Source organism: Falco punctatus (assembly GCF_963210335.1).
Source record: "Falco punctatus genome assembly, chromosome: 9".
NCBI classification, from domain to species: Eukaryota; Metazoa; Chordata; class Aves; order Falconiformes; family Falconidae; genus Falco; species Falco punctatus.
In genome coordinates, this window is record NC_137589.1 from 43,811,917 (window position 1) to 43,823,645 (window position 11,729).

The 11,729-nt window shown below is 47.0% G+C and overlaps 1 protein-coding gene across 2 annotated transcripts; it reads left to right on the top strand.

Annotated features, from left to right (window-relative positions):
* Positions 1–421: 421 nt before the first annotated feature.
* On the top strand, positions 422–11,585 carry RBM18 (RNA binding motif protein 18). 2 transcript variants are annotated; one of them, XM_080402916.1, is made up of 5 exons: positions 422–613; positions 6,237–6,363; positions 7,575–7,661; positions 9,501–9,586; positions 10,956–11,585. In XM_080402916.1, the coding sequence occupies exons 1-5, from the start codon at positions 501–503 to the stop codon at positions 11,113–11,115; spliced, it is 573 nt and encodes a 190-aa protein (XP_080259042.1). In that variant the 5' UTR covers positions 422–500; the 3' UTR covers positions 11,116–11,585. The 2 variants fall into 2 exon arrangements, with proteins under 2 accessions (XP_080259042.1, XP_080259043.1); XM_080402917.1 differs by lacking the exon at positions 422–613 and adding an exon at positions 5,306–5,584.
* Positions 11,586–11,729: the final 144 nt, after the last annotated feature.

The window sequence follows — 11,729 nt, forward strand, 5'->3', positions numbered from 1 at the left end:
ACCCGCCCCCAAGTCGCTGCCCACCGAGGCCGACGGTAGGGACCCCCGTGGTTCCCGGCCCCGCCACACGTGCCCACAGGCCCCGCCCCCGCCCCGCCCCCGCCCTGGCGCTAGGCCCCGCCCCTCTGCTGGCCCCGCCCCCCCGCTTCCCGCTCCGCGGGGGCTAGGTCCCGCCCCGCCCGCGCCCCCCGGGGCCCTGCGGAGGGCCGGGCTGTCCCGCCCGCCGGGCCGGGCCGGGCCGGGGGCGGCGAAGGGGAAGGCGGGCACCCGCCGCCTCGCTCACCGCCGCGCAGCCCGGCGCGCTCCAGACGACGTCATCACGCCGCGCCGCGCCGTCACAAAACGGCGCCGAGGGCGGGGCGAGGCCTGCGCCAGGACGGAGCGGCCGCGGCCTGCGCGGTCCCGCGGTGTCATGGTGAGTGTGGGCCCGGCCCGGCCCGCGCCCCCCACCCGCCCGCCCGCCACCCCGCTGCGCTCGCACCGCTGCCCGCCGCGGAGCCATGGAGCCGGGGCGCCAGGCGCTGCCGCTGGAGAACGCCTCCATCCTCTCCGAGGGCGCGCTGCAGGACGGCCACCGCCTCTGGATCGGCAACCTCGACCCCAAGATCACCGAGTGAGTGGCCCCGCCGCCCTGCCGGTTTCCCCCGCCGGCGGCCCCGCCTCCCCTGGGCCCCGGCCCTCGAGGCCGCCGCCGCCTCCCTCCCGCCGAGCCGCCCCGCCGCCCTCCGCACTGCAACGCCCCTCCCTGCCCCCCCAGGTCCTGCCCGTTCGCCCAGCAGCGCCCCCCGCAGCGCTGGGCAGCCCCGCGCCTGCCCGGCGGCACGGGGCCTGAAGGGTGTATGCGGGGTGCCCCGGGGGCTCGGGGCCCCGAGCCGGCACCTGCAGCCTCCTCCGAGCCGCCGCTCGGCTGGCAGGCCAGGGCTTGGACGCGCCTCTGTTGGCTGAGCTCGGGAGATGTTGGAACGTCGGGTTTAGGACCTCCTGGGTGGTCAGGAGCCCGGTTCTGTGGCTGTGCTGGTGCCGGGAGTGGGGTGGAGGCTGAAGGGGGAGAACGACTCGAGTTAGCGAGTGGTGAGGAGGCGGGGAGGTGGGGCTGCCGCTTGTGGTGCGTAAGTGCAAGAATCAGATGCGTGTGTACGCCCTCCGTGTCCTCTCCAGGCTGCGGATAACTATCCTCTGGGCAAACATGCGATTTGAACAGCTGAGTTGTCAAGGAAGTACAACTTGCTGTCCGATATTTGGATACTGTGCTGAGAAATCAGTAGGTTGTATAAAAAAAACAACCAAAACACCCAAACACTTCGGGGTTTATACACTTCTAAGAAACAAGCATTTTTGATTAACTATTGTATGTGTCCATCATGGAATACTTTTTCTTCCTGCTTCTTTTTGTTTGTGTGCAGGTGCTAGGTTTTTATTCTAAATGTGGTTCATCTTAACAGAGCGGTTTTCTAATAGCCTCTAAATGGAATCATTAATGCATTGTGCTTTCCAGCCATTCAGCTTTGGGTGGTTTCTGCATTAATTACCATTTTTATCCCACAGCTATGTTACTCTGGTTTGTCCACATTCACTGACCACGTAAAATTATATACGGGAGTTCTTGAGCGTGTTGTTTGCTGGGTCCTTAAAGATTCAGGAACCTGGGTTAGTGTGGGGGGAAGAATAGTGGGTGTTAGTAAATGCCTTAGATCCTTCACTTCCCAGGGTGATCATTAGTGGCGTTTTTAAAGACCTTTTCAGGCCAGATTGTTCCTCTGAATCTAGGCCGGACAAGTAATAGCTGTATATGGCAAAATTTACTGTTTTCATAGCTTGGGTGAAATGAGTTCTGTGGGTTTCACTTGGCTTCTTGCGTGGGCAGGCTGTTCTTTTTTGAATAACTTATTGCAGCTGCATGAGTTCAGCCTGGGTGTGGGGCACGGCTGCCCTCGCTGCTGGGGACTGTGTCCAGAGCAGCATCGCAGCTATGGGCAAGGGGCTGGTTAGAGGGCCTTCGTTCTCCAGTGTCAGCAAACCTAGAGCACTTCCATGCTACTAAACGGTTAAAGTTTGCCCAGTGATGAGTGACAGATGCTAGTTGCTTATTTCAGGCTTTATAATTTTGTGCCTTGCTTTTGGTTTTGCTTTTAAAATGGCTATTTTCTCTGGCAAACCATATTGTAATCTCCATTTCCTTGTGAATAAAAGAAGAGGAAGTTCCTTTTAACACATTGTCAGCGTAGTGAGAAAGAGTGCGGTTCTCTGTAAGGTCTGTAAGCTTCTTGACCCTTACTTTCTTATCCTGAGGACTTACATCTCTTCTCATAGTTGCTCATCTGAATTATCCCTGTTGAGATTACTGATCACGTGACTAAAAACATATACCTGAAAATTACATAGCTGTTTCTTCATTTGCTGCTTTTATCTGATTTTTAAAGAGTTGCCTCTGCAATTTCTAGGTTAGATTTGTTTAAGACTGTGTAAAATTGATTGAGTTGTTAGCAGGGTTAATAAGTGGTTGTGACTTTCTCGAGCAGAAATGAGTTCAGAAAGTCTTGAATTAATCCAAGACTTCCATTTAGAGAGCAACCTATAGCTGCAATCAAGCGCTAGGGAGTTAATAGGTAACATACACATTTGAGCACAAGCTGCGGTAATGGGAATTTATAAATGTAGGGCTGCCCACAAATTACAGCCTGCAAGTTGATGGTTTGTAGGAGGTTACTGAACATACCGAGTAACTGTGACTCAAACAGGAGTCTCAGAGGACCTTGAATGCTGATGTACCCTACGTGCAGGGTTATAGTGGGTCCTCTTGTGGGCATTCCTCCTTTGCCAATAACGTTTGTTTGGGTGACTTCTTTTATCCAGCATCCTTAGAGGATTGTTCTGCCTGTGGAAGAAGATAGTATTAGGAGTCTACTGAGTGTTTTCTTAACAGCTGGAAGAAGGTGAGCTGGCACCATAGGACCTTGCAACTGTTCATGGTGTAGGGGACAGTCTCCAGGATCAGTCAGCATGAGAAGTGCCCTGGTGTGGGGCCTGCCATGGCAATGCACAAGGAGAGCAGTAGCTGGTTGATTCTGGGCTTGCTGTCACTGAGCAAGGAAGCTGTGGGGTCCCCTTGCCATCACTGTGAGCGTTGCCTGGTGCAGTGTTTGTCCCCAGCTGCACAGTGGAGTAAGAGATGTGCTGCAGCACAACCCTTTGTTCACATCGCCTCTCAGTGCTCCCGTCCTGTGCTGGAAAAACCCATAGTTAGTTGCATATCCCGTGTGGTAAGTGGAGTAGTACTGCCTCTTCTGCCCATTCCTGTTTGTAAAGTCTCTTGAGATTTTTGAGCATTTTGGACAGGCAAAAACTTCATTTCCAGCTCTACAGTAACACATACTTATTATCTAGTTTCCAGTAGCCTTTGAATGACCGTTCATTTTCCATGGGTATGAAATAGCGGGTGTTCAACTTTCTTGGCTGTTCTGCCGCTTGTCTAGGATCCCATCTTGATGAGTCTCACCTCGAAAACAATGTGTGCATAAGTTGTTGTTACAAACCCCTGCTGACTCCCAGTGGGGCAAAATTCTTCGCAATAATAGGTTTCGCATGTGGCCCGGTACCTTTGCGGTATCCTTGGGACAGCATTGTTCAGAGGAAGCCTTGCCTGTGTTTGAATAGCACTTGGGGTGCCAGGAGGAAGAGTGGAGGAAAAGGAAATGGGGGAGCTGCTGGTTTGTCTCGCATTGACATCAGATGACAGGAAGTGGAAATGGAGGTTGGCTGCGGTGATCTGCACAGCACAGTGGGGCCACATCTGTGTGAATAACGTCCAAGCTCTGGATAACCCAAGTTGTTGCCATAGTAAAGCTTTTTACAAGTTCTCACTTTTTTTTTTTTAAGGCTTTGGGCGTTTCGTAATGGATCTTCCTTCAGTCCTGAAGTTCTCTTGACTTGGAGAACTACTTGTCAAGTTATCGTTAATGCCCTCGCTATGTTAACAGTAACAACTCATAATTGCAGCCTGAGACTTTTAGTTATACAAGACTTCAGTTCCAAGCTGTTCCATGGAGAGAGTAGGTGACCTCCAGTTGTAAAAATTGCATATGCATGGCTGGAAAACAGTGTTTGCGTCATGTACGATCTAAAGATTCTAAATAAAATAGATTTTGTAGGTTGTTACTAGACTCTTAATGAAATTTGTTTCAAAGCAACAACTACCACTTTGCTGCTAAGTATTATTTGAATGCAGAGGTTCTCAGAAAAAAATACACAAAATACTCCTTTTCACTGGGCAGCTGCAGGGTTTTGTTGTCGCTAAACAGCATGCGATGAGAATCGTTGTTCCCCTTCCACTGCCTCTGTAGTTGCCGAAAGGGGAACAGCATTCTAGTGGTAAGGACTTCATTTTCCTACTGCTGAAATTGCAAGTGCTTTTTGTAGCAGTATGTTTACAGAAACAAACCTGAGATGCGTTTACATATTTTGGAGGCTCTGAAAGTTCAGTGTGGGGATTTATATACATCACATGTCTCCAAAGTTAGTGGTTTTACTTGTGCATCTGTGACTCCTTGTTGGTAGCTTGAGATGTGGTGGTGAAACTTTCCCCCCACCCCCCCCCCCCGCTCTTGCTTTTCTGTCTCCTCTGCCTTCTGAGTAGAGACTGAGGGTTCATAGGCCTCTTGGAAGACCATGTGCTTGGTCTATATTCTGAAGGACGTAGGAAGCCTACCATAATCAATTACAGTGTGTTTGTTCCCCTGGGAGATAACTTGGCCCTTCTGTGCTGCTCATCTGTGCACTTGCTGCACCTTTACCTCTTTAAAAATGTATATCCTGAATATCCACCGTGACCCATCCTGTCAGATGACTCACATTCCTGGAACTTTCTTGCCTGGCTCCTGAAGCTTAACAAAGGGCTAAAGCCCTTTTCAAACATCCTATCAGGCTTTATTAGGAAAAAAATGTTGTCTGCCCTTCCTATTTAGACTGTCCCTAGAGTTGCCTGGTGCGTTTGGCTGTCTTGGGCCACTGCTGACCATTCATGCCTGGACATGTTGGGTTTCATCCAGTGCCCGGTGCTCCATGTCCATTTTGAGTTATCCTGGTAGGCTTTCAAGAGCACTGAGTGTTATCTTGCAAGCTGAAGATTGGGCTTAGACTACTAGATGACTTGCTGACAAACGCTGTACAGCTGATCAGGAGAAGATGAGTCCTGGCTAAGACTCCCTTATTAAACCCTTAGACAATTCTTAAAGGCTGGGGATGGGGTCAGACAGTGAAAGAGTAACAAGTGTCATTTTCCTTCTAGGTCAGCTAGTGTTGTTAAACACTTCGGTCCCAGGGAACAACAACAAAAACCTGCAAAGAACTTTTCAGGATTGGATGTGGCCTGTACAACAAATGTGCTGCTTATTTTAAGTTGCTCAGCGTACTAGATACTAAGCAGACAGATTTACTCTGGCTTTCTCCAGTTTTATTGGAAACAGCACACTCCCCACTGGATGGCAGGAAGATAATTGGCTAAATAAGTGTCTGACTTGCATGTGCATGTCGCTGAAGAGCTGTCTGAGCCAGAAGCGCTGGCAGATTTGGCCTGGATGATACTGAGGTCTGTCTGGTGTCTTTTTTTGCCTGGCCTGCTGTCAATTCCTGGCTGCAGTTTGTTCTGCTTATTCTTCTGCCTTCCTGCTTCCCCAGCTCTGCCAGGCGAGTGGGAGAGCGGCTGCGTTTCTGTGTGATCTGGCCATGTCCTTACCAGGGCACTGGTACTGCTTGGCACGGGGAAGAGAGGGAGGGCAGCAAGAATAGCGGGGATCCCGAGTGATGTGGGGTACTGTGGGCTGGGACTGCTTGTGCAGGGGGAGGAATACAGGGCTTGGAGATTCTGACAGTCGCATCAGGGTGAGGGAGGCGGAAATGTGATGTTTGTGCTTGAAAGCAGGTGTGATGTAGAGAGGCGGGAGGCAAAGCCCTCCTAGACCCCTAGGGAGCCATTGCAGAACTGTCCAAAAGCCGGCTGTGAAGAGATGCTCTGCATGCCCTTCAGCTGGCACCACTGGGAGGGAAGCTTTGTGCCTTGGGGGTTTTAGAGCAGTCACTGAAAACGCAGCTTGGAACTATGGATGGTGAAGCGTTGCTGTACAGGGAGTACACCTCTGCTGGTATTTGGGATCACGTATGACACAACTGAACTGCCTGTGTTACAGTGTGAAGTGTGTGTGTGTGTTGTCATTGTCATAAATGTCTTCTTTCCCCTTCAGATACCATCTACTCAAACTCCTTCAGAAGTTTGGCAAAGTAAAGCAATTTGACTTTCTCTTTCACAAGTCTGGTGCTCTGGAGGGGCAGCCGAGAGGTTACTGTTTTGTGAACTTTGAAACCAAACAGGTATGTTGCTTTTATCTAAAACCCTGATTTAAATGACTAGCTTCTTTCCCCCATCTCTTTTTATGTTAATGTAAAGCTGAAACAGGAAGGGATAAATCAAATACCTTGTCTACACAAACCCACAGACTCTTGCAGCTCCACGTTGTGACTGCTCCTGAAAGTAGCAATAGTGATTTCCTTTCTCCTCTGCTGTCTTTTCCTGAATCCTGCTTTCTAATGCTAATCAGAAGGGACCAGTTCTTTGGTAGTGAGCTCATGGAGTTGAACCGGGAGATACTGTGATCCATGCAGAGCCTTGCTTGGATCAGCCTGCCAGACCACCTGAAATCCAGGACCGCTTTGAAGTCCTCCTAGTTTTTATTTTGGCTTCATGAATGCACAAACACCAACTTGTGTGATACTGTCGGATGTACAACATGATGCATCTGCAGCACCCTGGAGCACACTGCCCCTGGCTGTCTGTTTGGGGGTTTAGCTCTTGTTACAAATCAAAATTGCAAGTCATGCTCACCTGCAACATCGGAGTTGTAGTTATTTTGTCGTGATTCTGCTAGAATTGTTCAAAAGTTAGGAAGAACAGTGAATTGTGGTTGTCTGACCTCATCTTTTTGCTGTGCTGTTGCCAGTAAGGGTGGCAGAAGAGCACTGACACAGTGCATTAGCTCTAGAAAATTACTCATAGCAAGGTGGTGGAACAGCATTGCAACATAAGTCTTAACTGCTGTGAATCAAGTTTTATGGGAGTGTCCCAGAACTGAGATTCCACTGCTGAGCCTAGAACAGGACCGAGTGGGTAGTGTTCCCGGTGCACATGAGCAGGGTCTGGAATAAGTGTAGATGGGTGTTAATGAGACAATGTGATCACTGTCATGAGTCACAGTATTTTCTAGAGAAACTCACATAGCATAAACCTTCCTCAGAATGCTGTTCCGGTGGCCTCTCTTTGGTATTTTCAAAACTCCTGATAATTTTCCCCATTTCCTACCCCAAAGCAAGTGAAAGAATAAACTGATAAGGCTCATAAAAGTGTGTGGTTACTCAGATGTTGGAGTCTTCCAAAGATATTCCTGGACTGGGAAACAATAGGATAAACTTTCTTTGCTGTCAGTTAGCTGTACTTGCACAAGACTAACAAAGAAAAAAGGCTTTTTACATCTGAGTCGGTTTTGACTAAAGGCTTGGTTTGTTTATTGAACTGTCTTCCTGTGCAGGAAGCAGAAAAGGCGATCCAATGTCTCAATGGGAAGCTGGCCCTTTCCAAGAAATTGGTGGTGCGCTGGGCACATGCACAAGTCAAGGTAAGCTTTTTGTTGTAAATAAGGATTGCTTTTAATTTGCAAAATTGAAAAATGCTAATGTTAAAGGAACGAATCTTGCCAAGGCCTCCTTAGCCTGGCAAGAGAATTTCAGTCTACTCTAGGAAGTAACCCTCATGGAAGCGGTATTGACGATCTACCACTTCTCTTGTCTACCTAACTGGGCCGGATTAGCTGTGAGTTAAGGACAGGCCATTTAACCTGACGTCACTTGTAAGGGAGTTTCTGATCAGAGCTGTGTGAGCAGATTGCTTCTATAAATGTCCATGTTTTAATTTTTCCCAAACTTAGTGAGTGATTGGCTGAAAGTTTGAATCCTTCCCTCTGTGGTTTTGCTCCCTTTTTGAATAGGAGATGCATGGAAATTCCCAATTACCAAGGACTTTGTTACTTTGTTCCACTTCTGAAAGCACTTATGCGGCAGCAGCTCTAACTACTTCTGACTTTAAAGCAACATATTTCTCATCTAAGCTAAATACTCGTTTTATGCAACAAAACAATCAATAACAAGTTTTTAAAATTAATTTAGGCAGTACCTTCTGGAATGTCCTTCTTTTTTAAAAATTCTTGCCTTGTTTCTCCTGCAGTTATTTACTATCTGGTGTTTGATAAAGCAGTTTATTTTGAATAACTTTCTTGGCAGATAAATGGATTTTGGGGGAGGTGGGGTGGAGCTGCTTGTTGCTATTTTCCTTTTGGGTAGTCTGCCGTTTTAGCACGTGTCAGTTATCCTACAAGCAGCTTTCTACCCTTTCTCTTACCAAGTATAGTAGCGCATCTGTTATGGATGCTAAACCCCCCCCCAAGCCCAAACCAGGTTATCTTTGTTAAAGGAGACCATATTGTTTTAATTATTGGCTTCAAGGGCTCCAGGCTCTTGTCAGCACATCCAAGCTTGTGCAAATCCAGCCTCCATTTTCTTTAGCTCTTATAGCTACTAGAACGCCACGTGCTTCCGGATGCCTGAAGAATTATCGGGGCCATAAAAGGAGTTTGAGCCAGAGGAGTGAGTGTCTGCTCTGCTGGGAGTTCAGCAGGGTGGCTCAGAGCTTGGCTGGCCAGGGTATGGCGAAGAACATGCATAAATAATCAGTTTGCGTGGCATTTTCCAATTGAATGGAAAGATTTAACAATGCAAAACTTTGGCTTATTGTAACAAGTGTTTATTTTGGACAATACCAGCACCATGCTAAGTAACTTTAAGATGAGTGGCCAAGGCTTTCCAGACACTGTTGGTTTGAGCAGCTTTGCTGAAAAACAAACCTGACTTTGTGCCAAGCGAAATAAGGAAGCAGAACACTGCAAATAGTTCAGGAGGCCTGTTGCCCACAAAGATGACAGACTCATAAGCTGCTGTCTACAGAAAGAAGGTGGCTCCTAACTGGTCTTTTTTTTTTTTTTTTTTTTTTTTCTTCCCCAGCACTGCATGATTCCATGCAGCCATGTGCTGGGGTTACAATCTGAGTCTGCACGGTGACTGTAGAAAGGGCACAGCAGCACAGTACAGTAGTTACCTTAAAATTTACCATCTTTGCTTCATACCTTATATAGAGGGGAGCAAGAAGTGGTAAGACAGGATTAGGTTCAAGGATCCATAGTACGATGCACATAAATGTTTGATATTGGAGTCTATGTTCCGTGTTGGTACTAAACAAATATTATGGTTGGGATTTGCTTCAGTGTTTGGCTGCCAAAATCATTCCTACCGAAAGCTTCATAAGATCAGAGGTGACGTTAATCCAACTTTAAAGTGTATCTGTGGGCAAATGCTTCTTTATTCATAATTCTTGCTGACTGCAGTCCTTGGTCTCTTGTTTGCAGAGATATGATCACAATAAAAATGAGAAGATCCTTCCAATCAGTCTGGAGCCATCTTCCAGCACAGAGCCGCCCCAGTCTAACCTGAGGTAGGAGATGGGGTGGGTGAGAGGTGACTAGACTGGCAGTGGCAGGGAACTAACTTGTTTGATTTCAGTAAGGTCTAGAGTTGTTGTCGTTATGTTTGTCCTAAAAATCTAATGTGGCAGAAAAGCTGTTTTCAGAAGGGCAGCATGCTGCAAAGTAACTCATTTGATGTGGGAAACTTGAGATGTGAAGCTATAAGGGCAGTAGGAAGGAAAAGAGGCGAAGAGAGGAATTGGGAATGTCTTCATGTTCCAGCTCCTTTCACCAAAATATGCTTTGTACTTCTTCATATGAATTTCAGTGAGAAGTTTTGTGCTGTACTAATGTGATTAAGCAGAATGCTTATGAGCAAGAATTTCTACCATAGCGGAAAAAGATTAAAACCAAAATTACAGGTAGTACTTCACACAAAACTATTTTTTTTTGCCAGTGTTAGGGATTGTAGGCCTTCTCTGTAGGATGTTGGTTGAATTCTCCAGCCCCTCCATTTACCTAAAGCACATAGCGCTGCTTTGTTAATCCACAGTTTGGTTGAAAGGGTATGTGATTTTCCTCTGTGTTCTGTTAGTGGAACCCTATAAGTAACCAAGACTGGGGATAATAATTAATTTGCCTACAGATAAAATGAGCTTGGAACTCAGAAGTAACACGCTAAGAAGTAACGAGCAGAGAGGCTCAGGTCCTGCAGAGTGTTACCTATGTCAGTGGTGTGAAGGAGTTGTTTCAGTGAAGATTGATGCTGCAAGAAGCCCCAGCAGAGAAGGGAACATTCCTCAGTCCTACCCAATGGAGGACAGTGAATAACAAAAGCCCTAGGAATTTGGGGTGTAACCTAGGATAGCTTCTCCCTTTGGGATAAACCCTGCTAATGCTGAAATAATGTTTCTTCCTGGCCTAATTAGAGGCTGGGGTTTTCCCATCCCAAGCGGTCTTGTAGCTGGGAGGAAGTCTGGCTTTCATTTCTCTGCTGTTTCCAGCAGCCTTGTCTGAGCTGTGCTCTGCTGCACATGCTCAGACCTCTTTAAATGACATCATTTTACATGAAGTAGGAAGCCTTGTTGTGTGCTTGTCTCGCTCTGTGTCCTCGAGAAAGTGCTGAGTAGGTGCAAGGACCGTTTTTTTTGTGGTGCTGCGATACATCTTGGAGGAGCAAATCCATGCTGAGGATTGAAATGAAGCAGCGTGGGCTTAGAGCAGTAGATTCCTGCCTCCCAACTTCACGTAGTTTGTGAATGCAGCAATGGGGGCTGCCTAGCCCCTCCTTGTGTGACTAAGTATTTGCATGTCAGCAAAATCTCTGGGGATTGCTGTTCTAGTCTAGTTCTGTGGTAAGATCAAGCTTAATTTCTCTTTTGCTTTTCCTCTTTCCAGTGTCAGTGCAAAAATAAAGGCCATTGAAGCCAAGCTGAAAATGATGGCAGAAAATCCAGACGCGGAATATCCAGCAGCACCTGTTTATTCTTACTTCAAACCTCCAGATAAGAAAAGGACTACTCCTTATTCTAGAGCTGCCTGGAAATCGAGAAGATGATGCTTATGAATGGATAATGGTAGCAAGAAACACTGCTTTGTATACCTGGAGTCCTCCAATGCTTTTGTACTTTGTAGAGCGAGAAGGATACTGCCACCTGAGCACAGCAATGCTGTACGTGGCGCAGTGTTCTGTAACACCTTAGGTGGTCTGCCGAATGCTCCCTGCTGCCAGTGCAGCTTCACAGCTGAACGCTGTTCAGAAAAGTCTGTTCCCTTCAAAGCCTCTGATGAACACGCAGACAACCTCTCGTTAATGTGCATTCATTAGCAAGATTAGAAACAGTAACCAGTGTGTGGAGTAAAGCACATCCAAAAATACTCCATTTAACTGATTACTTTTTAAAGTATTTTTGAACAAAAAGTATTCCGATTTGTGTTTTTAATGGAGGGGAAGCACTTGGGTTTGATTAACATTCTGTAGTTACCATGGAAGACTTTTTCATCTCAATAAAACTCATTTAAAATAGATTTTGCAACACTTTTAGTAACTGTGCATGCAACATTTTATATGCACCAAAGCAAATTTATTTTGCATTTCAAATTACAAACTTAAGGTATTACTTTATGATGCAATAACCTTAAAATATTGACACACCATGGGTGTTTTCAGTG

Excerpts from the sequence above, each read along its gene's own strand:
- RBM18 (XM_080402916.1), top strand. The coding sequence starts at position 501 with ATGGAGCCGGGGCGCCAGGCGCTGCCGCTGGAGAACGCCTCCATCCTC. Across the intron at positions 6,364-7,574 it reads TGAACTTTGAAACCAAACAG|GAAGCAGAAAAGGCGATCCA; the intron begins GTATGTTGCTTT and ends CTTCCTGTGCAG. Across the intron at positions 9,587-10,955 it reads CCGCCCCAGTCTAACCTGAG|TGTCAGTGCAAAAATAAAGG; the intron begins GTAGGAGATGGG and ends TCCTCTTTCCAG.